The sequence below is a fragment of the Nesoenas mayeri genome (assembly GCF_963082525.1).
Source record: "Nesoenas mayeri genome assembly, chromosome: 29".
Classification (NCBI taxonomy): domain Eukaryota; kingdom Metazoa; phylum Chordata; class Aves; order Columbiformes; family Columbidae; genus Nesoenas; species Nesoenas mayeri.
The window spans coordinates 2,267,327-2,292,411 of NC_137561.1; the positions used below are offsets into that span (position 1 = coordinate 2,267,327).

A 25,085-nucleotide genomic window follows, 5' to 3' on the forward strand; every position below is an offset into this window, starting at 1 on the left:
CAGCAGAGCAGGGGCTGCTGTGTGCCCATGTTCATGGGACAACCTGGGGAAACTGGCCCAGCACAGTCACCACAGACCAGCCCCTCAAAACCACCATTTCCTGCACTGGCCCTTCACGCCAGCTGAGAGAGGTTGTTCATCCCTCAACACAAGGACACTGAATGAGTAGGTCAGAAGTCAATGTTTCCACTGTATGGATAGGATATGGGTATGGACATCATGGACATGAAATGAGATGAACCCGACTAAGTACAAACCCCATCAGCTATTCTTGCATGTTCTATGAAGCCCTGAATACAGCCCTAGGATGTGCTGCCTTGAACTAAGGTCCCCATGTCCATTCCTCATGATGTGGGACATGAGGATGGCCATGCCTAAGGATCTGGACATGCTGGACCATGGGGCTGAGGCCTATCGTCTGAGGCTTAACAAAGCCAAGTGCTGGGTCCTGCACTTGGGTCACAACAACCCCAGGCAGCACTAGAGGCTCAGGGAGGAGTGGCTGTAAAGCTGCCTGGTGGAAAGGGACGTGCGAGTGTTGATCAATAGCTGGCTGAATATGAGCCAGAATGTTTCCAGGTGGCCAAAAAGGCCACCAGCATCCTGGCTTGTATCAGGAATGGTGTGGCCAGCAGGACTAGAGAAGTGACTGTGCCACTGTGCTCGGCACTGGTGAGGCCACACCTTGAATCCTGTGTTCAGTTTTGGGCCCCTCATCTCAAGAAGGACATTGAGGTACTAGAGAGAGTGCAGAGCAGGCGACAAAGCTGCTGAGTGTCCAGAGCGCAAGTGTGATGAGGAGCGGTTAAAGGAGCTGGGGCTGTTCAGCCTGGAGAACAGGAGATTGAGGGGAGACCTTCTCACTGTCCACAACTGCCTGACAGGAGGTTGCAATTTTGCGAGTCTTGGTGTCCTCTCCCAAGTAGCAAGTGATAGGACAAGTGAAATTGGCTGCAATTTGCACCAGGGGAGGTTTAGATTGGATATTAGGAAAAAAGTATTTCCCGGAAAGGGTTGTCAGGCATTGGAACAGGCTGCCCAGGGCAGTGGGCGAGTCAGCACCCTGGAGGGCTTTAACGGAGCTTAGACGAGGTTCTCAGGGACATGGTTTAGTGCGAGAGCTGGGCTGCAGTTGGACTCAATGATCCCAAGGCTCTGTTCCAATCAGAGTATTCTATGATTCTATGATTCTGTCTCATTCGAGAGTCCACAGAGCCAACTCAGTTATGGACACCTGGCACAACCCTGACGTTTGTGTGTGTGACTCTGGGAACAAACCCCACTGACCCAGTGAGATTCACCTCAGTTGCCCTGTGATTCTGGATTGTGTTTTCAAAATGACAGTGCAATCGAGGAGGTCCTGGCATCCGTCAGACCCATCTTCAAGAAAGGCAGGAAGGAGAATGGGGAGAATCACAGGCTGCTCAGCTTGTCTCTGTCCCTGGGAAGATGATGGGACAAGTCCTCCTGCAGCCATCTGCAGGCACTTGGAGGACAAGAAAGAGACTTGTGAACCAAAATGGGCGGGGGAAAGACAGGCATGTTGTGTGTATGAAATTGTGCCAGACCTTGGACATGGTCTCTTCTGGTGTCCTTATAGACGGATTGATGCTGTTTGTGCTGAAGAAGTGGATGCTTGGTGGGAAGTTCACTGAAACATCAAGCTCAAATATCATCTGGGATGCAGTGTCCTCTGTGCAGTTAGTGTGTCATCCCCCAGTGAGCAGCACTTGGGCCAAAACTGCTGAAGGTCTTTATTCTCCCTTCTGTGCTGTGATGGAGATGATGCAAAGCTGAGCAAAGACCTTGAAGAACCTCACCTGGTCACCCTGCTTTGGGAAGGAGAGGGAAGCAAGAAGATGTTCAGGGCTCTCTTCAAACCTGACTGACTCTATGATTCAATGAATCTTTCCCCTGGACACGTTTTTAAATAGAGAATATCTGCAGAAAAGAAAAAAAAAAAATAAAAAAAAAGAGGCAGAAGAGAAGATTATGTCAACATAAAAACAACAGTTGCTGCAAAGACAGTTTCTCCACTCAAACATTTAGAGGGAAATACATTTATTTAATTTGATGCAACAAGCATACTAATATCTGGTCAGGCCCTGGGCTATGGGGAGGTGAATGGATGGGACGGTATAATGAGGTCAGCTGAGTCTCAGACATTCATAATCCAGGGGGAATCATGTGGCTGTGAAGGGGACAGTGGGGTCAGTTCTGTGTCTGGAGGTGACAGCCCAGCAGGGACATGGCTGGGAAAGAACCTCTGCCCAAGGGCCCACAGGTCTTACCCAGGAAGAGAGACGGGTTGTCATGTCCATCCCACCTGAAACATCACGAACATGGTCGTGTCTGTCAGAGAAGCTGAAAGAACAGCAGCACTCTTGGGATTTAGGAGATCATGGCGAGGTGACTTTTTTCTGTTCAGGTAAAAGACCACAAGAAGCCTAACGGGTTGGGTTCCCTGCATGAAGGGCAGTTTGTGAGATGGCAGTCCTGGGATTTAGAAGATCATGGGGAGGTGACTTCTCTATGGTCAGGTAAAAAAACACAGGAAGCCTGACGATGGGATTCTCTGCATGAAGAGCAGTTTCTGAGGTGGCTGAGCTTCCCTTGGTAGTGGGAAAGACAAAAAAATGTCATAAAGTACAGCTTGGAAGGTGAGGACAGGATATCAGGAGTAAGAAATGTCACTGGAAAGGCAGTGCTGTGGGGCAAGAGGTGACCCAGAGGGAGCTGGATCAGCCCATGGTTTGTGTTCCAAAGAGCAGCCGGTGAGGGTGCAGACACAGCAGTGAAGGTGCAGAAATGCTGGGCTGAGAGCAGGTGGGAAGCGAGATGGGTGTCTGCAGCCTGCAGGGAAAGAGGGGCAGGGTCAGCACCGTGTGGAACAGCCTGTGGTGGAGATGGCAAAGGGTGCTGTAAGGCTGGAAGGGACCCACAGAACCCAGGTCTGTGTCCCCTTGGCCAGGGCAGTTGTCTCTGCCACTGACCCCAGGAGCAGACATGTTGTCCTCATGGCACTGGGGCCTCGCTGCCTCCTTGCAGCCCCATGGGGAAGCTGGAAGTTGTTGTCTCAGTGTTGTCCTTCCCTGGGCCTTGCACACCCACATCCCACAGCCCCAGGAAGAGCCCTGAGCCGTGTGTGAGGGACAGGATCCCCCTTCCCATTGCCTGGAGCTCATGGCTCCTCCTTTCTGCTTCAGAAAGCAAACCAAGGGGTTTCTGAGCATCAGAGCTGAAGAAAAGACTCAAAGGAGACCTCATGGTGGCTACAGCTTCCTCACAAGGGGAGAAGGAAAGGAAGGTACTGATCTCTTCTCTATGGTGACCGATAACAATAACCAAGGGAATGGAAGAAGGGTGTCCCAGGGGAGGTTTAGGTTGGACATGAGGAAAAGGTTCTTCCCCTAGAGGTGCTGGACACTGAACAGGTTCCCCAGGGAGGTGTCACGGCCCCAACCTGACAGTGTTCAACAAGAGACTGGACAACGTCCTCAGACACACGGGGTGACCTGTGGGGTGTCCTGTGCAGGGACAGGAGTTGGACTCCATGATCCTTGTGGGTCCTTCCAACTCAGGACATTCTATGATTCTATGAAACACTAGGTCAAAAGTCCCTGTTTTCATTGTCCAGATGAGATGTAAACATACACATCATGTGCATGTCCAGTGTGTGCATGTGGTGAGATGAACCCAAGGGAGCACAAACGCCATCAGCTGTTCCTTGGGACGCCATAAAGGTCAGTGGGACAGAGATGGTTTTCAGGGGTCTCTTCCAACCTGCGTTATTGTAGGATTCCATTAATATTTTCCTTGGAGATATAAAATGCCCCAGAGAAAATACAGCAGCTCCTCTGAGGAACGTTTCTCCACTCAAACCCTTGATAGGAAATCTATCAGATACATTTGATGAAACCAGCTCAGTTTGATCTGCTCACACACTGGACCACAAGGAGGGTGATGGTGGGTACGATGTCGTGTGGTCACTGTGTCTCAGGAACTCATTGTCCAGTAGGAACCAATGGGTGTGGAGGGCACTGTGAGGTCACTTCTGCCTCTGCAGCGGATTGGCCAACAGCAGGAACATGGCCGGGAAAGGACTGTGAGGTCACACACACAGACGAGCAATGGGGCCCAATCAGCATGGCTTGATGAAAGGCAGGTCCTGCTTGACCAGCCTGATCTCCTTCTGTGACAAGGTGACCGCTGAGCAGATGAGGGAAAGTCTGTCGTGGGCAGTGAATCCGCCACACGGGCTGTGGGTGTTGTGTCCTTAGACTGCAGTGAAGCCTTTGACACCGTGTCCCACAGCATCTCCTGGAGAAGCTGCAGCTCATGGCCTGGATGGTGTATGTGCGATGGGTAAAGAACTGGCTGGAAGGCATTTTAGAGCCATTTGTCCCCTTCCTGTTCACATGGGCATCCCATGAATGCATCACTGCTCTGCCCCAGTGTAGACAGGCACAAGGCCTTCTCCTCCTGGACGTCTCACCAATGCCACTGTTTTCTCCAGCACCCTCATCCTGGACTGTGGGATGCCCAGAACAGCCCTCGCAAGACAGTTTGACAAAGTCTTTTTTCTACTCCATCCCCACATCCCTGCTCAATCCCCTCATATACAGCTCAAGGACCAGAAAGGTTGGGTGCAAGTGGAGATTTGAGAAAAATGGTCAGGAAAGCTTTGAGGTGCACAGATTGCTCATCAACATGTTGTCAAGCTGCTCTCTCTGAACAGGCCCAGAGGACCTGGACAGCATTTGCTGTGTCCCAGAAACTCGCCTGGAAGGTTGGGATATGGAGAAGAGGTTTGGTCTGGGAAGGGACAGACAGGGGCTGGTGGAACTGGCTGGTGTGACCGTGAGACGTCTCTCCAACACCTCAGAAAAGTCCTGGCTCTCAGGGAGGCTGCATGGTCCTCTGAGAAAGAAAATAGCAAACATGACTTATCATGGAATCATAGAATAATTGTGGTTGGAAGAGACACTCAAGATCATCGAGTCCAACCATAACCTAAATTTGGCACTAAACCATGTCCCAAAGAACCTCTTCTGTATGTCTTGTAAACACGTTCAGTGATGGTAACTCTACAACCTCACTGGGCAGTCTGCTCCATTGCTTCAAAACCCTTTCCCTGAAGAATTTATTCCTAATATCCAATCTAAACCTCCCCGTGTGCAACTTGAGGCCATTTCCTCTTGTCCGATCACTTGTTACTTGGGAGAAGAGACCAACACCCTCCATTATAAAACCTCCTTTCAGGCAGCTGTAGAGAGTAATAAGGTCTCCCCTCAGCCTCCTGTTCTCAAGGCTGAACAGCCCCAGCTCCTTCAACCGCTCCTCGTGAGACTGGTGCTCCAGACCCTTCACCAGCCTTGTCACCCTCCTCTGAACTCTCTCCAGCACCTCAATGTCTTCCTTGCCATGAGGGGCCTCAAACTGACCCCAGGATTCAAGGTGCAGCCTCACCAGTGCCCAGCACGAAGGGGTGATCACTTCTCCAGTCCTGCTAAAGCTCTGATTGAATCAAGGCTGGAACACCTTGGTGTGACCCAGTTGGTGACGGGTCGGACTGCAGACTCCTGAGGTCCCTTCAGCCTCAGTTCTCTCATGATCCCATTGTGATGTTGGGCTCTGTTTCAGACTGGAGCAGAGCAGGCGATGATGGGGCAGGACCCACCTGTGCTGTAGGTGACCATCTAAACCAACATCCCAGCCAGGGAACCAGCCAACACCTCAGTGTGACTCGCTCTGGGCAACGTGTGAGGAGTCCTGGGCAGGGCAGGTTCAGAGGGCATGGGGCGCTATGCAAGACACAACATGATCTTGGCTTCATGCCTGCAGGCCCATATAGATGTCAGTTGATGTCAATGAAAGTTAAAATAAGAAATGAAGACAAAGATCCAAAGCAAAGGAAGGTGTCAACTAACTTTCTCTTTCTTTCTTTCTTTCTTTCTTTCTTTCTTTCTTTCTTTCTTTCTTTCTTTCTTTCTTTCTTTCTTTCTTTCTTTCTTTCTTTCTTTCTTTCTTTCTTTTTCTTTGTTTCTTTCTTTCTTTCTTTCTTTCTTTCTTTCTTTCTCTTTCTTTCTTTCTTTCTTTCTCTCTTTCTTTCTTTCTCTCTCTTTCTCTCTCTCTTTCTCTCTTTCTCTCTTTCTCTCTTTCTCTTTATTCATGTATGTATTTATTTATTTATGTATTTTTATGTGTTTATCTATTTACTTTTTTACTTACTTAGTTCTTTACTTATCTAGTTACTTGTTTACTTACTTATTCACATACTTATTTATTTGCTTATTTATGTATTTACTTACTTATTTACTTATTTATTTATTTACTTCTTTACCTATTTATTTATTTATTTGCTGATTTATTTATTTATTTATTTGCTTATTAATTAATTAATTAATTAATTAATTGTAAAGTCTTTGCAGGGGAATCTCTTTTCTTTGGAAAGGAAAGAATTCTCCAGAACTGGGCATAGATTTAGGACACAAATGTCTTCAGCTCCAGGGACACAAACACCTGGTGCCAGTGTAGATGCCCCGGGAACCCCTGCCCAGGCTCCACCTGCACTGCAAGGTGCTCTGGTCTCCCCAGGTCCTGTGTGATAGATGCCAATCCCAGGCCAGCACCTCAGGTACACTGGGCCCTAAAATGGCCCTGGCTGTTCATGGTGAGACAAGTCATGACTGATGTCTGCCTGGAAATGTCCACTTTTTTGTTGTTGTTTTTTCATTTTGGTATTTTTGTTTGGTTGGTTCGTTGGTTGGTTTGGGTTTTGGTTTTGGTTGTTTTTCTTGGTAGTTTGGTTTGATTTTTGTTTTGCTTTTGTTTTGTGCCTGTTTTTGTTTATTTTCTTTGGTTTGTTATTTTCTTTGATTGGAGATTTTTGTTTAGTTGTATTGTTAACATATTAAAATTAAAAAGAAAAAAGCCAAAAAGGGAATTATGTGGAAGTTTAATAAGGGAAGGAGCAGCAATTCTGGTCTTCCCCTGTACTTCTATTACCAACACTCTCTGATTTCATCTCCCTCGTCATTCAGGAGTTCCCACCTCTCCTGATTCAATGTCCCTGTCCAAGGACAACTTTCCAGCCCTGTCTGGACGTTTGCCCTTCCCAGTGCTCTCAGGTTTCTCCTCCACTCACTCTTTGGTCATTCAGTGGCCTCTCAACTGTCTGGTTTCTGCTTTGAGCTTCAGGGAGTTACAAACTTGCCCCGTTCTTCAGAGCTCTAATTGACATGGCAGTCAACACGTTCATTGTGTTTATTTCTATCCTCTCCTGTCTCTCTGTCTAAAGCAGTTCTTGTGTGGGTGTCCCTTGTGGATGCTGGACCTCATCAGATCCACTTACACACACAGCTGAGGAAAGTGTTTTGCTGTTAATTGAACTGTGCAGTGTTTGCACAGGAGAGCAGGTGGAGCTGGTGCACAGGAGCTGCAGCATCTCCTGCAGAGCTCAGTGGAGAAGTCTGATGGAGGAAAAGTGATACAATCTCTGGTGGCCAATGAGGGAACCGGCAGCCTGGGGGTGGGGGTGAGGAGCCAGGTTGTCCATACAGTGTCCAGCCTCAAGGACTGTTCTCCTGCCTGTCCAGATGTCTCCAGGAGACCCTCAGAAACAATGTCCAGTGTAGAATGCTGCTGTCCCTTCTTCCATACACTGAAAAATGAGAGAAAATACCCATGAAAGAAAAAGCCCTCCTTTATGAAATCTTCTTTGAAACCTTCATCAGCAAGTGTCCCATTGAAACCTCTACAGATAGTTCTACAAGTCTGAAAGATGTGAAGGAAACTACAGAAAGAAGCATCGCTCATTAGGGCTTTCTGTGTTCTAATGAGCCCCATGGTGTATTTGGTGATGAGACCATGAACCTCAGATACCAAGCACAGACTGAGGAATCTGCTCAAGAAGTCCAAGCCAAAAGCAAACTCCAAAGTACCTTGAAGCATTAATGGGTCCCACTGAGGGCTGTTACTGACAAAGACTCCCAGGGACTTGTTAGAGCAGATAATTGGAGGCTGTGATTGCATCAGGCACAGGCAAAGTGCAGCAGCTCTGATGCTGAGAAAGCCCTTGGCTTGTCTGATGAAGGACAATGGCCAAGCCTTGAGCCCCTGCCCCTGGAAGGGAGATCCTGTCCCTCACGTGTGGCTCAGGGCTCTTCCTGGGGCTGTGGGGAGTGCGATGCCCAGTGCAGGACAATGGTGTGACACTCCCTGGGGGTGCAAGGAGGCAATGGGGTGCCATGGCCATGACAACCATGTGTCTCCTCTTAGGCCTCGCTGGCAGGGACATCAGCCATAGCCAAGGGAACAAAGACCTTGGCTCTTGCAGGGACATCCAGCCTTGCCAGCGCCCTTGGCCATGTCCACCATGGTCCATCCTGCACTGTCCTAGGCCTGTGGCTGTTTCCCCACAGGCTGCAGACACCCCATGCGCTTCCCCACCTTGTTCTCAGCCCAGTGTGTCCCCATCTGTGCTGCTGTCTCTCCATCCTCACCAGCTGCTCCTGGAAACACAGAGTCATGACTGATCCAGAGTCCTGAATGACCACAGCACTGTGCTCAGAATGACATTTCTTGATCCTGAGCTCCACTCTGGACCTCCAGAGCTGCAGTTTCTGGTGGTTTTCCTTCCTCATGCTGTTTCCCAACAACAACAAAAAAATTAAAAATTGACACCATCTTGGAAAGTGATTTTCAAGATTTCTGAAGCTACTACTGCCCTTTCTTGTCATGGTTTTACAACAGCCACCAACTAAGACCATGAGAGCTGCTCACATCCTGCTCCCAGTACCCAGGTGGGATAAGGGAGAGAACTGAATGGGAAGGGAGAAACTTGTGGTTTTAGACAAAAAATTAATAAGACAATAAAAATAATACACTACTACTACTAACATACTTATACTAAGATATACATAAAGTGAAATATATGACACTCAGTGCAATCCCCCACAGAACTCCCATTGTGCTGAACAGGCAGCCCAAAAGAAGAGAGCACCCTAGTTTTGAACAGCTGATCCAGGCAAGAGAAAGTACAAGTGCAAAAGGCAGAGAGGCCCAAGGGCCAACTGAAAAACAGCAAAACATCATAAACTGAACTAACACTGAACTCCCAATAGAATGGAACTTCCAAACAGAGCTAAGCAAAGCAGCCGGAAAACCAAAACTAATGGGCTGGAAAAGGCACCTCCAGCTTTATACTGAGCATGACGCTAATGGTAGAGAAAAGCTCGTTGATTGACCTGGATGTCAGTGAAGGTGCTGTCCTGTCTGTGCCCCCTCCTACCAATTTGCACCTGCAGCTGCACTCCAGAGAAGTCCTTGGTTTCACTGACAATAGTCCAGGTAAATTAAATAGAAATAGATAAATTAAATTAAGAAAATATACTCAGTGCAATCCCTCATGTAACTCCAGTCACATGGAGAAGCCAGTCCTGCAGAAGGGAGCACCTTGGTCCTGAACAGCCCATCCCAGCAAGAGAGAGCAAAAGGGCAACAGGCAGAAAGGCCCAAAGGCCAACGGCAAAATGGCAGAACGGCAAAAGGCCGAACTGACATCCAACTCCTGACAGGATGAAACTTGTGAATGGAACTGACCAAACCAGCTGGAAAACCCAACGTAACGGATGTAACAAGCCCTAAAAGCCGGCTCCAGCTTTAGACTGAGCATGGTGCTAATCATAGGGAATATTTAATTGATCAGCCTGCATGTCAATCCAGGTGCTGTCCTGTCTGTGTCCCCTCCTGTCAATCTGCATCCACAGCTGGATGGCCAAAGAAGTCCTTGGTTTTCCTGACAACAGCCAAAATACCAGTGAGTTCTGACATTCCTTTCATAGCAAATGACAAACACTGTAAAGCTGTTAAAAGACAAAATGAACTCTACCCCAGGGAAGAAACAGCATTATCTCATTATTCTCATAGTAAATCTAAACAAAAGACTGTACTGGCTGTGAAGGAGAGAGGTTCAAAATGCATGAGGAAAATTAACCAAATTTCAGTAAAACCAGCACGTTTCCTCAGCCTCCCCTTCATCAGACTAAAGAAGTTTGGGTCTTTCAACATTTCCACACGTGACCCAGACTTTCTCTGGCCACACGACAGCTCCTCCCGTTCCTCCAGAATGGGGAACCTCACACTGGGACACTCGGCTCCAGATGTGACCACACCAGTGCTGAGTCACGATGGGCAATAACTGCCCTTGTCTGGGTGGCCACGCTCCTCCCAGTGCAGCCCAATGTGCTCGTGGGCATGTTCCTGCTCAGCACCACTGAGAACTGGCTGAACATCCAGGCTCAGAGGGTTGTGACCAGTGGCACAAAGCCCAGCAGGAGGCACCATGAGGAGCACTGAAGGACACCATATCCCCACCCAACATCTCCTCCTACAGGTGTCTCTTGGGTCCCTGGAACCACCTCAGTGCCAAGGGGGAGGGCACTGCTTGTATAGGTGGAAGAGATGGGGTTTGAAATGAGGGTCAAAGGGCAGTTTCTCCTCGTTGTTCATGCAGTAACAAGCTTGGCTGGGGGAGAGGATGGTCTCCAGTTTCCTGCACACTGCCTTTTCTGGTACAGATATCAGAGGCTGCCAGCCCTTTAGAGGACCCAGGACAGGCCTTGTCCTTCTTCTGGTCACAACTGGACCCCAGTTCTCCAGCTTGGCCCCAGCTCAGGAGCCTTGTCTAGGGGTGAATTTTGGGGTAAGGTTGACAAGAGGGGTGATGGCAAGTGGGGAACACCAGTTCTTCTCCAGCTGCTTCCCAGGCCTGGTGAAGCACCAGGACAGCAAGGACTTCTGTCCCTGCACTCTTAACTCTGGGTATTATCTTGGGGCAGCTGAACACCAGTATTTTTCTCTCCAGGGCAATTTACAGCCCAGGTCAGCTCCTGTCTGATCTCCCCCATCCCTCCTCTGATCTGCTCTGGTTCTCTTGGCCCCATCCTGTGCTCCCCACAGGGCCCCAACCTGGCACTGATGCTCTGCAGAGCATGTTGGCTGCAGGACCATGGGTGACTGCACATCCTCTCAGGGAGGGACACAGATGCAACTGCATGGGCTGCACTGTCACTGAGTTCTTTCCTGGGGGTCTAAAGCTCTGGAATGGGTCAAGAGTATTTCCTGGGACTCAGTGGGTTTTCCACTCATTTCGGTTCAGCAATCCCTTCCTTGTCCTTCAGGTTCCCGGAAACTGGTGCAGGAAGACGCTGCCTATCCCCTTCTCAAGGACAGAGGTAGGCTGACCAGCCCTGAATTCTTCAAATCCTCCTTCAGGCCCTTTTTGAAGATGGGCTTGACATCTTCCTTCCCCAAGGACCTCAGAACTTCTCTGATTCTGTGGTCACTTTTGAAAGCACAATCCAGAATCACAGGCAGGGGTGATGTAGCAGACAGGAGCACTTGCAATGAGCCGTCCCAGCAGCTGAGATGAATCTCACTGGGCCACTGGGGTTGTTCCTGGAGTCACACACAGAAATGCCAGGGTTCCATCAGAGCTGGCCTCGTGGACTCCTTATGCACCCAGGGATGTTCAGAGACAGAGTCTGTACCTTTTACTCACAGAGAAGAGTATCATTGTACCTCTGGCCTCCTGTTGCTACCCCAAAGGGATGGGAGGCACCTCAGCCCCACATCATGAGGAATGGACACGGGGACCTCAGTTCAAGGAAGAAAATCCCAGTGGGTGGTTTCTCATGGGCTGTTACTCCCAATGTGAAGTGATCTCGAGACACTGTCTGTCCCACAGGCCTTCATGGAAGTCCCAGGAGTAGCTGATGGCGTTTCTGCTCACTCAGGTTCGTGCCATCTCACGTACATGATGTGCATGCTTGCGTCTCATATGTACAATGCAAACATGGACTGCTGACCTGCTCATTCAGTGTCCCTCCATGGAGGGAAGAAAAACCTCTGTGGGTGAGAGGCCAGTGCTGGAAATGGTGGTTGTGAGGAGCCAGTCCATGGTGACTGACCTGGAGCTCCTTCCACGGGGTGTCCAGTGCACAGGGGCACAGCCCAGCCCTGCTCTGCTGGTCCTGCAGGTCTCTGGCAGGAGCCTGGCTGTGAGAGGACACTGCTGTGTGCCAGCCCTGCACACACACACTGTTCAGCTGTACACCGGGGTTTCATCTGTGGGTCACTTTCTTGGACATGTTCTTGGAAGAATCTCTGTTAGAAGACTTAAACCTTCAGGCCCTGCCCATAGGAGATCACCTCTCTATCTGGAAAGGCTGTTGTGAGGCCAGCACTGTCACAGCAGTGCCCATTGCCTGTCCCTGCCTGCACCCAGAGCACTGACACACAGCAGGATGGTGACCAAGATGCCAGAGCACTCAGGCCTTGCACCAGAACCAGGGATGAGAAGGAGAGTGTGGAGTGGAACCAGAACAGCTCGGGAAGAACAAGCGCTGCTGCTCCCTGGCAGGGCTGCCATGCCAGAGCTGTTTTCCCTTCCCCGCACACACAGGAACTGTCCCTGCAGCTCCAAAAAGCCCTTGCAGGAAGGATATAGTGAAAAACAAGTCACTAAAGAGCCTTTTATTATGTTTAGAGAGAAGGAGAGCACTGCTGCTCATTTAATCAGCCAACAGTTATTAAAAAAAAAGCCAGCAGTGAATTAGAAAGTGGTTGACAAGATTATCATAATAAGAAAACAACCAACACCACCACAAAATCCAGTTGACAGGCTGGGCTTGTAATTAGCTACATTAAAACTCCTGTATAGAAGAAGATGGCCAGTTTATTGCTTCTGAAAACAGAGGCATATGAGCTTGCACAGGGCATCCTTGAGCTCCTGGTTCCTCATGCTGTAGATGAGGGGGTTCACTGCTGGAGGCACCACCGAGTACAGAACTGACACCACCAGGTCCAGGGATGGGGAGGAGATGGAGGGGGGCTTCAGGTTGGCAAACATGGCAGTGCTGACAAAAAGGGAGACCACGGCCAGGTGAGGGAGGCAGGTGGAAAAGGCTTTGTGCCGTCCCTGCTCAGAGGGGATCCTCAGCACGGCCCTCAAGATCTGCACATAGGACACGATGATGAACACAAAACAGCCAAATGCTAAACAGACAGTGACCACAAGAATCCCAGCTTCCCTGAGGTAGGAGTGTGAGCAGGAGAGCTTGAGGATCTGGGGGATTTCACAGAAGAACTGGCCCAGGGCATTGCTCTTGCACAGGGGCAGTGAAAATGTATTGGCCGTGTGCAGCAGAGCATTGAGAAACCCAGTGGCCCAGGCAGCTGCTGCCATGTGGGCACAAGCTCTGCTGCCCAGGAGGGTCCCGTAGTGCAGGGGTTTGCAGATGGCAACGTAGCGGTCGTACGACATGATGGTGAGAAGAGAATACTCTGCTGTTATCCAGAAGACAAACAAAAAGAGCTGAGCAGCACATCCGAAAAAGGAGATGGCCCTGGTGTCCCAGAGGGAATTGGCCATGGACTTGGGGACAATGGTGGAGATGCAGCCCATGTCGAGGAGGGCGAGGTGGAGGAGGAAGAAGTACATGGGGGTGTGCAGGTGCTGGTCCCAGGCTATGGTGGTGATGATGAGGCCGTTGCCCAGGAGGGCAGCCAGGTAGATGCCCAGGAAGAGCCAGAAGTGCAAGAGCTGCAGCTCCCGTGTGTCTGTGAAGGGCAGGAGGAGGAACTGGGTGATGGAGCTGCTGTTGGACATTGGCTGCCTGTGGGCATGAGGACCTGTACAAGGAGGAAAAGACAGTGACAAGTTAGGGGAGACTTCTCTGTGGAAAATAAACAGGCTGTATCTCATGGAAAATCCCCTCCCTGATGGAGGGATGTTTCTGCTCATTCTCTCTTTCTACCAGGTGAGAAAAAAAGTTTATCACAGTTTAAGATACAGCTTGGGCATCTGGTTTCCATGAACACACCTCTGGGGCAAGACCCCCTGAGTTGATGTGAGAAAAAAAACTGACCCACACTCACACCCCAACCCCAGAGAGCAAGAGCACCAGGGACAAGTGGAGAAACAGAGAAGAACACTGCAGTGTTACCAGAAAACAAAGCAAGGACAGGAAGGCAGACGGGCATGCTGTGGAACCTTCTACTTACCCAGCTGTGCTGCTGCCACTCAAATAATGACACTGGCGAGCAAGTACTTTTAGCACCTTTTTTGTGTACCACATTCCAGGAACCCTTCACCTGGAGGTCCAGCTGCTGAGGTGGAGACTCGTGACCTGGACCCCATGGCATTGGGGCAGAGGGTCTGCTGGGGAGGAGAGGAGACCAGGGGTTGCAATGGGAAATGTGTCTGTGCTGGAGAGGATGTAAGAGAGGTTTTTAAATCCTGTCCCCAGCATTTCTGGAAGCCGTTACGTCTTACTCTCCACAGACCCCGTCCCACTCCCTGTGTGCTCAGCTCTGTCCTGCTCACACCTCCTGGCACTGCCCAGGGGCAGCTCTGTGTGTGCAGGGGCTCAGGAGCAGCTCAGACACGTCCTAACGAGAACTGGGCTCTGAGCGTCTTCTCCAAAGAGAGAAATAAATCCCCATCTCCCACTGCACACCCAGACGAGCAAGAGTGGAAAACTCAAAGCACGGACTCCTTCCCTTACAGCTGTTCCTGTCCCGATGTAGTTGTTCAGAAGGACCCTCTGCCATGTCTGTGGGGGGATCTGGAGCTCTGAGCAGCCCTGACCCACACAGCCCCCTTCAACCCCACAAGCTCTGCGCCTGCCCTGCCGGGGGTCGCTCCTTCCCCCCACAGCTGCTGCCATGGGATCTCCCGGGCAGGCTGAGCGCTGACCCTGGCAGGCGGCAGAGTCCCTGCCCGGCACAGCCCTGGGGTGCAGGGACCCTGCTCTGCAGGACAGCCCTGGGCACCCCTGGGTGCTCACCCGGCTTCACAGCTGTTCAACATGGCCTGACAAGAGCCCCGTCCTTACAGATCCCACAAGCTGTGCCTGTGCCAGTTTCAGGAGATGCCTCCAGGAGCTGCAGCTGCACTGCCCTGCACCAGAGACTTACCATGGCAAGGACTGCAAAGGTTTCTCCTCCAGTGAGCTCTCAGTCATTCCCCATTCCTGACCACCTTTAATCTCTCTCTGCCTTGCTCGTCTGCTGAGATCCCCAGGCAGAGCCCTCAGCCCTGCTGCGTGTGCAGAGGAGCTGCTCCTGGGCAGAGCTGTCTCTCTGCAGCGCTGCCGCTGCCATGAGCTCCCTGTGTCCCACAGCCCAGCCCAGCTCAGCAGCACAGGAGCAGCACAAGGCGCTTTAATGACCCCTCTGGTGGGTTTGTTGTTGAGTCCATTGACCTCTGGTCCTGGAGGAAGGTGATGAAACTTCTCAAGAAGTCAAAGTTAGATTAAACTCCAAAGTTTCTTGTACTGTTAACGGGTCCCACTGAGGGAACCTACTCAGAAACAATATCCAGATTTGGTTAGAGAAGAAAACTGGAGGTCAGGAAAAGCAAAGTAAAGATATCTCTGATGCTGAGGAAACCTGGTTGTGTTGCTTTAATGAAAAGCCAAGCCCTGACCTCGCAGCATTGGAAGTCAGATCCTGTCCCTCCCACGTTGCCCGGGCCCTTCCTGGGACAGTGTGATGTGGGGCTGTGCAAGGCCAAGGGCAGGACTATGGTCCCACCCCTCCCAGGTTCCTGGCTGGGGACAAGGAGGCCATGAGGCCCCTGTGCTGCAAGGACAAGGTGTCTCCTCACAGGCATCAGAGGTGCAGACAACAGCCACAGCCAAGGGGAGAAGGAGCTCATGTCTGGTGGGGCCTTCAGCCTCTTTCCATCCCGTGATCATCTCCACGACAGCCTGTCCTGTGCTGTGGCATCCCCTGCACCTCTGTCCCTGCAGGCTGGAGACATCCCCCCTGCTGCCCCACCTTGCTCCTGTCTGAGCATCTTCCTTCCTTTGCTGAGATCTCTCCATCCTCCCCAGCTGCTCCTTGAAGCACAAAGCCTTGGGCTGATGCAGACTCCCTCTGCTGACCTGCTCCAGCACAGCACTGCCCTTCCATCACATTCCTTTCTGCTCATGGCCAGCCTGGACCTCCCCAGCTGCACTTTGGGCCATTATTTCTTTCTCAAGCTCTTTCCCACTATGCAGAAACCTCCACCACCTCTGAAACCGCCCTTCAAGCACTCTCAGGCTACTCCTGCCCTGCTGCAGCCTCCCCAGCGCTGCTGGGCCAAAGCAGCCCAGGTCCCTCAGCACCCCACACCATGTGCACAAGGTGCTGAACCTGCCTTGGCACAGCCCTGCACTCTGCAGTTCCTCCCTGCTGCTCCAGACTGTGAAGCCGCACACTGGCACACACCCGTGTGTGTGGGTCACACCAGTGCTGAACCGAATGGGATGAGAACTGCAGGTGTCTGGGTCCTCACGCTCCTCCTCATGCAGCCCCGTGTGCAGCTGCCTTGTTCATGGTGAGCGTGCACCACGGGCTGCTGTGGGGACCTTGTAGTGCCCAGGCCCTTCTCCTCAAGGTCACTGCTCAGCGTGTCAGGTTCTGCTCTGTCCTGAATCCCAGGTTTCCTCAAAGTTACTGCTCTCCCTGGACTGAAGCTCCGTTTGCTCAGCTGTTAATGGTTGCATGCAGACGGCTTATCCTGATGAGGGTGTCTCTCCCAACATAACAGCATGAGCAGTTACAGGACGCTATAAATAACCCCTACTGGAGGAACTGTGGGGCCTTGGAGGTCTGGTACTCATAATGACAGAGCTCTAGACTTAGAGGCGAAGTTTCCCTTCATGTGGTAAAGCAGCAGGAATGCATGGAACTCTGCCTGGGGACAGACAATGTCAGCTGAATGTTGAGGAGTCAGCATGAGAGGGCAGAACAACATGGGCAGTGTTGTGGTCACTGGACATCAGCTACAGGCCTATTGATCAGGAACTGGAATGAGATGAGGCCTCCTTCAGACAAATGAAAGAAGCCTCATGTTTCCAGGGCCGTGTCCTCATCGCAGACCTGAGATATCCCAATATTTGTGAGGAAACAGCCATCCAGAAGGGTTTGGAGGCCATTGACAACATCTTCCTGACATGGGTGACTGAGGAGTCAGTGGGGTGAGGTGCCCTGTGGGACTTCACACTTACAAACCAGAAAGAGTTGGTCAGGATGGAACAGTCAGGGATGGGAAAGTGGAGCTGAGGCTCCTGGGAGATGAGAACAAGGCCAAGAGCAGGATTTCAGGAGAGCAGGATTTGGCCTGCTGAGGGACCTGCTTGGGTCCTGTGGGATATGACCTTGGTGTTTGCAGAGCTTTTCTCTCCCATCTCCTCCCTCCTCTCTCCCACCTGCTGTTGTGCAGCGTTTTTTACCCTTTCTCAAATACAACATCCCAGAGGTGCTGCCAGCATCACTGAGTGGCTCAGATTTGACAAGGAGTGGATCCATCCTGGAGCCAGTTGAAATCCCCTCTGTCTGATGTCAGTGAAACTCCGGTTGTGCTCTCAGAGGTGACAACTGCAGCACAGCCACAATCACCCTCAGACTTTGCCATGTAAACCCAGTACAGGGTGACAGTGTGTTGGGTGTAACAATCTGCTGCATCATGGAGAAGTACTGGAAAAGATCTTCTGTCAGCAACCTGAGGAAATCACCAGTCAATGAGCAGGTTCCCATGGGAAACTGTAATTGTTCTGACATTCACTGGCGTGGCATATTTGCAGGTGCAGTTTCAAAGGATCTTTGGTCAACTGCTTAACATGTGTGCTTGATGGGCAACAACGGTGATTCTCACCTGAATTGGGATCTTGGAAACAAGGAAACCCTGGTGAGGGATGTGAACATCAGTGTCCACCTTGGTTGTGGTGACCAGAAAGAAGTGGGGTCCCAGGCACCAGGATGGAGGGAGGAAGGCCAGCAGCAGAGCACAGGCTGGGGGGCTCCAGAGGAGAAGACTTTGACATACTGGGGGATGGTGGGCAAAGTGGTGACATGGAAGTAGATCTGAAGGGTGAAGGAGCTCAGGAAATCTGATAATCCTTACAGGACATTCTGCTCCAAGCACAAGAATGATCTCCCCAAGCACACATGAAAAGAAGCATTTATATTGTGAGGCTGCTCCTCTGCACTGATGGAGCTGCAGGGTAAATAGGCAGCACACAGGAGGTGGAAGCAGGGGAAGCTGCAAAGGAGGAATTTAGAAACCTTGTCCATGGATGTGGGGATGATGACAAAGCTGCCCTGGACCTGATACCTGCACGGGAAGGGCAGCAAGATGAGCTGACAGAGCTTAACTTGCAATGAAAGAACAGACAGGGTGAATGTGGGCCTGCTGCTGAACTTCATAAGAGTAGAATCAGACAGGACTGAGGTTCTTCATGGCTTCTTTGCCTCCATCTTCACCAGCAAGGTCTCCTGGGACTTTGTTCCTGAAGGCAGGAGTCTGGAGAACACCCAGCAGTGGATGGGGCTCAAGTCAGGGGTGACCTGAGCAAACTCAGACACCATTACAGAACAGGAGATGGGTCACTTGACCAGCTCCTGAACACAAGTATCGCTGTGCTGTGGCATCTGAGATTGCCAGGAACACCCACCTCTTGGTCCAGAGGAGTGTGACTCCTCTTGAGGTGTCCTGGCCTGTCTCCTCACTCACATGGTGGTTTAGGCACCTACTTTTATGACATATTCACTCTTTATCAGAAGATGCAACACATCAATATGAACTGGAGGCTGCTGATGCCACCTGTTCTGGAAAGGGAGGGGCGGGCGAGCATGATGGAAATATAAGAAATTTGGCTTTATTGCTATTTCTTATGGAAAAGCTCTCTTTTTGGATATTTCTGAAATCTCTCTAATCATCCACACCAGTCTTGAAGCCTTTAGGATAAAGATGCACGGAGCCTCGGCTTCTAAGAGCATTTCGTATGTCAATGAGCCCTCTGGTGCCATGATCCTGAACTGCAGATACTGAAAGAATGAACAAACCTCTAATGAAGTGAAAGGCAGAAACAAACCCCAAGTTTCTGAGGGTGTTTGGGACCCCATGAAGGGCCATCACTGACACAGCTGTGAAGGAAACAATCAGTGCAGGTCCCTGTCCCTGGAGGCTGGTGAAGGAAAGACTTGGAGACGCTGGTTCCATGTGGTGAGGGCCATGTGGAGGTGGCTCTGATGCCATGACAGCCCTTGATGCTTGTTCATCACCAGAATGGCTGAGCCCTGACCCCTGGGACCTGCTAGATTTTTCTCCAATGTTTTGCAAGACTTATTCTGTGGTCAGTGTGAGTGTTTTGTGTTTTGGGGGTGGTGTTTATGTCAAGTGCTGTTGCTTTAACTGCAAGACTCTGGTTTTCTGTGGAGTTGGAAATGCCTGTGAGTTCCTCATAACTCATCCAGCTTCTTTCATTCACCTGGCAATGGTCACCAGTCACCTCAGTGTCCCAGTCCCACACTTGCTTGAATCCTCAATTTGGATCCATAGCCCATCATTCCAGGAGGTTCATGGATCCACCAGGTTCATGGATGATTCCTGAGGTCCATCCAAGTGTGGGCAGTGTAAGAGAGGAGCAGAGCAGGGTCAGCTCATGGGCCATGACTGAGCACAGTCACCCCAGCAGCAGCCGTTCCCCATCTCCCAGGCACAGCCATGCCCACAGCATGCAAATGGCACTGCCATACATGATTAGCCCAAGAGAGGCCTTTCTTCCTTCCGTATTCCCAGGAAGATCTTCCTCCTGTTCCTCCTCCACCTGCAGACATCAACTGCTTTCCATTGCTGGGCTCAGACATGGCTGGAAGGGTTCACTGAAGCCATCAGCCATCTCATTGCTTCTCCCTGACATGCCCTGACCCTCTCTCACACCTACAATGGCCAATCACGGCTGCTCAGGCCTCCTGCTCTTCAGAAGAGGCCTCGAGCTTCTTGGTTCTTCCTGCTGCTTATTATGAACTCCCTCGCTCTCTCCAGAGTTCATGGTGAGCTTTCTTGTCCATAACAGCCCCTTTATGACCATGATTCACTAAATGGTTGTGTTTGTATGATCATTTGTGCAGAAAGGGCAGTCACAGGACAGCACCCAACATGTCAAAACTGATGCCCAGTGAAATGCCGTAAAGCCCCGATGAGTTCCCCTGTGTCTGTGTCTCTCCTGGAAGGAGTCTGTCCCGAGAAGGGGATCCAGCTCCTGCCACTCTCTGCAGAGGCACATGAGCAGTGTCCATCACCTGGGGACACAAAGGGGGACGTTTGCCAGACCACCCTTCATTTGAACCACTTAGATGTGTGCTTGTGGATGGGGTATGGAGCCTTATAGTGCAAATATCTATTTAATTGTCATTGCCAGAGGGGCTACCACAGATGCAGAGTACTAGTTTACACATATTTAAATGTAAGCATGTTAAACTTTTATTTTTCTTTAAAAACTGACATTCCTAGACAAATTACACAAACACTGGAAGGATTATTCATGCCTTTTAACATGATTATCCTCAGAAGCCCCACCAGCTTTACATCTCAGGAAATGGGATCCAGAGTCCAAGGGCAGGATGGTTTGGGCTCTGTGCTGGGATCTGGAAACTGAAACGTGCTCCCACCTCCCAGCCCCCTGCCCTCCTCAGTGAGGGTGTGAGACATTCTGCCAGCCAGGGCTGAACTCACAGCCATGACCAGTATCTTATGTCCAACTGCAGCCAATGGTGTCCTGCCAGCCCAGGATTGGAGCTGCCATTGCTGGAGGTGTTTTAAAGACGTGGAGAGGTTGTGCTTTGGGATATGCTTTAATGGTGGACTGGGCAGTGTTTGATTTATGGTTGGACTCCACATTCTTAAGGGTCTTTTCCAGCCTAAATGATTCTATGATTCTCTGATTTGGGTTGAAACCATTTCAGTTCCATCCCCTCCAGGTTCCCTCAGAGGTGGCTGTTGTGTGGCACAACTGTCCTGGCTCTCCAGGCAGGTTGGGCACTGGGTAGGTGTCTGCATTGGCAGTTTTCCCCTTCCTGGGGTAAAAGGCTGTTGAGCAGAGACAGTTGTAGAGATTTGGGTCACAGGGGTTTGCAGCAATCCTGTCAACCTCTGAGCAGGATGAGCTTTGGAGCCCAGGAAAAATGGAGATGCTCTGAAGGATGTTTGTCAACAGTGGTGCTGTCACTAGTAACAATAACAGGGAACTCCTTATTCTCACTGAATATTATGATAAACTAAACCTCTTTAATTTCATTCCTAACAGTCATTCTTGATTTTCCAAACATCTACTACACCTCAATAGTTGTGCCTTGGAATAAGTTCTTAGAACAATGCTTTTTTCTCTCACTTCTTTTTTGTTTAATCATTTAAAGGGTACACCTTTTGGAGAGAATTACCCCCAAATTGTGCTTCTTTCATTATTTTTCTACCTTTAAATTATTTCTTATGTGGTGTGATGTGGAGGTTGCATAGGAGAACAGTTTCTTTTTGAGACAAAGTTGGCCAAGGAACAGATCCCAGGTCAGTGCAAAGGCCCAAAGGAAGCCAGAATCTGTATGTGTGTGCACTGACACACACTGTCACCTGCATTTCCAGTCTCTGCAGTCCCAACTGTGTCACAGAGTCTGGAGTTCTGAGCTCCCTCATCTGCCCTGCGTGACACGTGTAAAATGGAACTACCCCAGTCCAATGGCTGGTTTTGATTCTCTTCACAGCCTGAAGCACCACATGGGTCAGGAGACAAGCCAGGATACCCAACCAGGACTCACATACCCTTCACGTGTATTTTAGGTGTTCCCTGGCATCTCAGCAGACATGTCACACTGATATCTGGGTGCAAGGAGCTGGTCAAGTGCCTCGTCTCCATTTCTATAATGATGGATTTGTGTCTGGCTGATGTGCAGACTCTGTGCATGGATGCTGACACCACTTGGACAACCTGCTCTGAAAGGGTTAACAACATAGGCTGTTCTTTCTGGAGAGGCATTAGGACAGCAAAAAGAAGATCTTGGCTCAGGGATAAAAGGAAAAGGATGGAAAATACGTGGTCAGGACTGTTTGGGGGCACTTGCAAAGCAGCCCTGCACCTCATGTGAATTATTCCTGTGGTCAGGGAGAACCTGAGAGTTCTCCCTAATTTGAAAACATGAAGAGGAAGGAAGGACAGTGTCATTCAGGCTCAAAGGGAGCTCAGGAGGTGTCTTGACCAACCTCCTGCTCACAGCAGGGTCAAAACAGATTGCTCAGGGCTTTATCCAAACACATCTTGGTCACTTTCTGGGACAGAGTGGGTGCGTACTCCTGGGAAACAGCTTCCAGTGCTGGACTGTCCTCAGGACTGGAAAGTTTCTCCCTTTCTACAGCACCTTTCCAAGCCCAACCATCCAGATTGTTTTTACCCATCTACATAAACACTATCACAGACCAGAATTTACTGCCTTGGGCACAAGAATGTTGTGGGGGATGATGCTGAATGCCTTCCTGACTTCCAGGTAACAGACCTTTGTTGTTCTCCCCACGTCCACAACCCTGTCCTTTCCTCACAGAAAGCAAAGAGGATGGACAGGCACAACCTGCCCTGGGCAAACCCCGTCACCTTCTCTTCCTGACACCCAGCAATGGGGTCCCAGTGGCCATGCTCTGGGGCACAGCCCTTAGTTCCCCTGCTCACCCATGGGCCATTTTGAAAAGTGCACACACTGTGTGAGAGCTGCCAGTGGTCAGGGAGTCCCCCCAGTCTCCATGAGCTTTCCAAGATGGTGGAGAGTGGCCTCACTGTGACATGGTCCTGCTGTCCCAGCTCCTGGGATGCTGCCCCTGCTGTGCCATAGACTAGAAAGGATTGTGTTAGTTCTAGTGACCCTGACTTGATCCCCACGCACTGCTGGTTGTTCTGCCTCCAGCCACAGAGGCCTGGGAGACCTTGCTGGTGAAGAGTGAGGACAAGAGGACACAGAGATTCTCACCTCTTATTAAATTCATCAGTGTCCACACAGTGTCTTTGCTTCTCCTTTAATTGTTCCTGCAGTAGTAACAGCTCATTATGGGCCCTTGAATTGCCTTCCAGGTCCGGACTGAGTTCTGATCTGGACTGTTGCTGTGCTTGGAGGCTGCTGTCCTTGAGACCAGATGAACTCACTCCTGTCACCCTGCCTGGCAGTTCATTCCATCCGTGTAACAGCTCTATCTGCAGCACTGACAGCTCCAGCTCCCCAGTCAGGTCCCTGACTGAGGACATGGCCTCACATCTGGGCTGAGCCATCCCAGCTGTGGCACCAGCCCAGCTCTGTCCTGCACAAGAAACCTGGTACCAAGTGTCCAAGAGCCCATGTGTGCAAAGGCTTTGCTGCAGAGCACAGACATGACATGGGCAAAGACTGATGAATGTCTCTCTAGACCTAGCAGTGTAAAACCAGGACAGAATGCCTGAAGTCATTCAACTGAAGATATTCCTCCCCTAGCCTGGAGAAATTAGATAATTTGCTGTAACATTCCTGGTGTCCTGTCTAATGATGGGACAAGAAAGATGATTGTCATACCAGTTTATTTTTTAAAATGAAAAATACAATGCTGGAAAGAAGTGTCTCTTCAGAGGAGAGAGAATCAACATCACTGATTACTTCAACTTCAAAGTTGTGCCCCTGGAGCCCCAGGGACACCTGGAGGATCCCAGCAGGGACAGAGAAAGGGACATCATGGGCTGCTCCTGTGCTGCTGAGCTGGGCTGGGCTCCTGGGACACAGGGAGCTCATGGCAGCGGCAGCGCTGCAGAGAGACAGCTCTGCCCAGGAGCAGCTCCTCTGCACACGCAGCAGGGCTGAGGGCTCTGCCTGCAGCACCGAGGGCACAGGAGCCAGGCACAGAGAAGGAAACGCAGTCTGGGCTGGGAGGATGCTGAGAGGTCACTGGAAATGAAATCCTCTCAGATATGATGCCTGTGGCTGCAGGACATTGCATCTGCAAATCATGGCAGACTCTGATAGCTGTCACATTGCAGAGCCTACAAGAGACGTAAGTACAACTCTTAGAGATTTCCTGATGCAGAGGAGAGGATGTGCTGCAGAGCAGGGATTGCCTTCTGCACTGTCAGTGACAAGACGTGAACGCTGCGTTCTCCCCAGGGTGGCTGTGGGGTGTAAATGTCAATGTGCAGGCAGGGGTGCCCAGGGCTGTCCTGCAGAGCAGGGTCCCTGCACCCCAGGGCTGTGCCGGGCAGGGACTCTGCCGCCTGCCAGAGTCAGCGCTCAGCCTGCCCAGGAGATCCCAGCAACACTGAGGGGAGAAGCTGTGGGGGGAAGAAACAAACCCTATTGGGCAGGAAAGGTCCTTCTGCTATGGAGAGGGTGCTGTGTGGGTCATCAGTGCTCACAGCTCCAGATCAGCTGCAGGATTTTACCAAGGGGAAGCCTCAAGGAGAAGATCAATGCAAGGATTAGCAGACTGATAAGGAGCTTTCCTGAGCCTGTCTTTTCAGTTTCATCTCCCAAGAGCTGGGGGATGCAGGAAAGGATAAAATGAAAATGAGCTCTCATACTGAAACAAGTCACTGAGACACCTGAACTGCAACTGTGAGTGATCAGTGCATGTGCCAGAAGGCTCATGGCATCCCTTCCCCACCCCTCTGCCTGTGCACAGCACCTACATCACCTTGGCTGGACCCGTCAGCCTTAGTCTGACCTGTCCTGTTTTCCAGCCTGCAAACAGGAAGATGCCCCCAGGCAGTGCCTGTGAACAGGCAGGATCTGTAGGGCCAGGGGGAGGGCACAGAGGGTGGGATGGTCTGTGAGCACTGACAGGGAAGACACATGGACAGGGAAACACCTCCCAGGGGAGAATCTCCAGGCAGCAGGGATATAATCTGGGAAGGAGAGGAAATCTAAACCAGATATATTGTGGGAGGGAGAACACAGACAATTCAATATGATCCCCTGCAGGTCAGATCCCTCCTGTGAGCAGCCCCCTGGCCTCCTGTCCCACCCAGCAAAGCCTCTGCCCTCAGGGCCGGGGGCTCCAAGGCATGAAGCAGCTCCTGTGCAGCCAGAGCTGCAGTTCCTCTGCAGAGCACAGGGGCTGAGAGCAGCTGCCCGGCACTGTTGGTGTCTGGGAGGTGGCTGCACAGCTGGGGAAGGGGGACGCTGTCTGAGTGCCCGGCTGCCTCTGCCCTGGCCTCTCTCACCCCCACCCTCACTGCATTTTCCTTCTTGCT

At 50.9% G+C, this 25,085-nt stretch overlaps 2 protein-coding genes across 2 annotated transcripts in view; one reads left to right on the plus strand and one right to left on the minus strand.

Annotated features, from left to right (window-relative positions):
• LOC308050575 (olfactory receptor 14J1-like) overlaps positions 1-25,085 on the plus strand; it is a gene marked incomplete at its 5' end in the record, with an annotated part of 296,725 nt that overhangs the window by 207,003 nt on the left and 64,637 nt on the right. The window lies entirely within an intron of this gene.
• Positions 12,740-13,672, minus strand: LOC308050580 (olfactory receptor 14J1-like; the record flags this gene model as incomplete). The annotated part of the gene is made up of 1 exon (XM_080360743.1): positions 12,740-13,672. The coding sequence occupies one exon, from the start codon at positions 13,670-13,672 to the stop codon at positions 12,740-12,742; it is 933 nt and encodes a 310-aa protein (XP_080216869.1).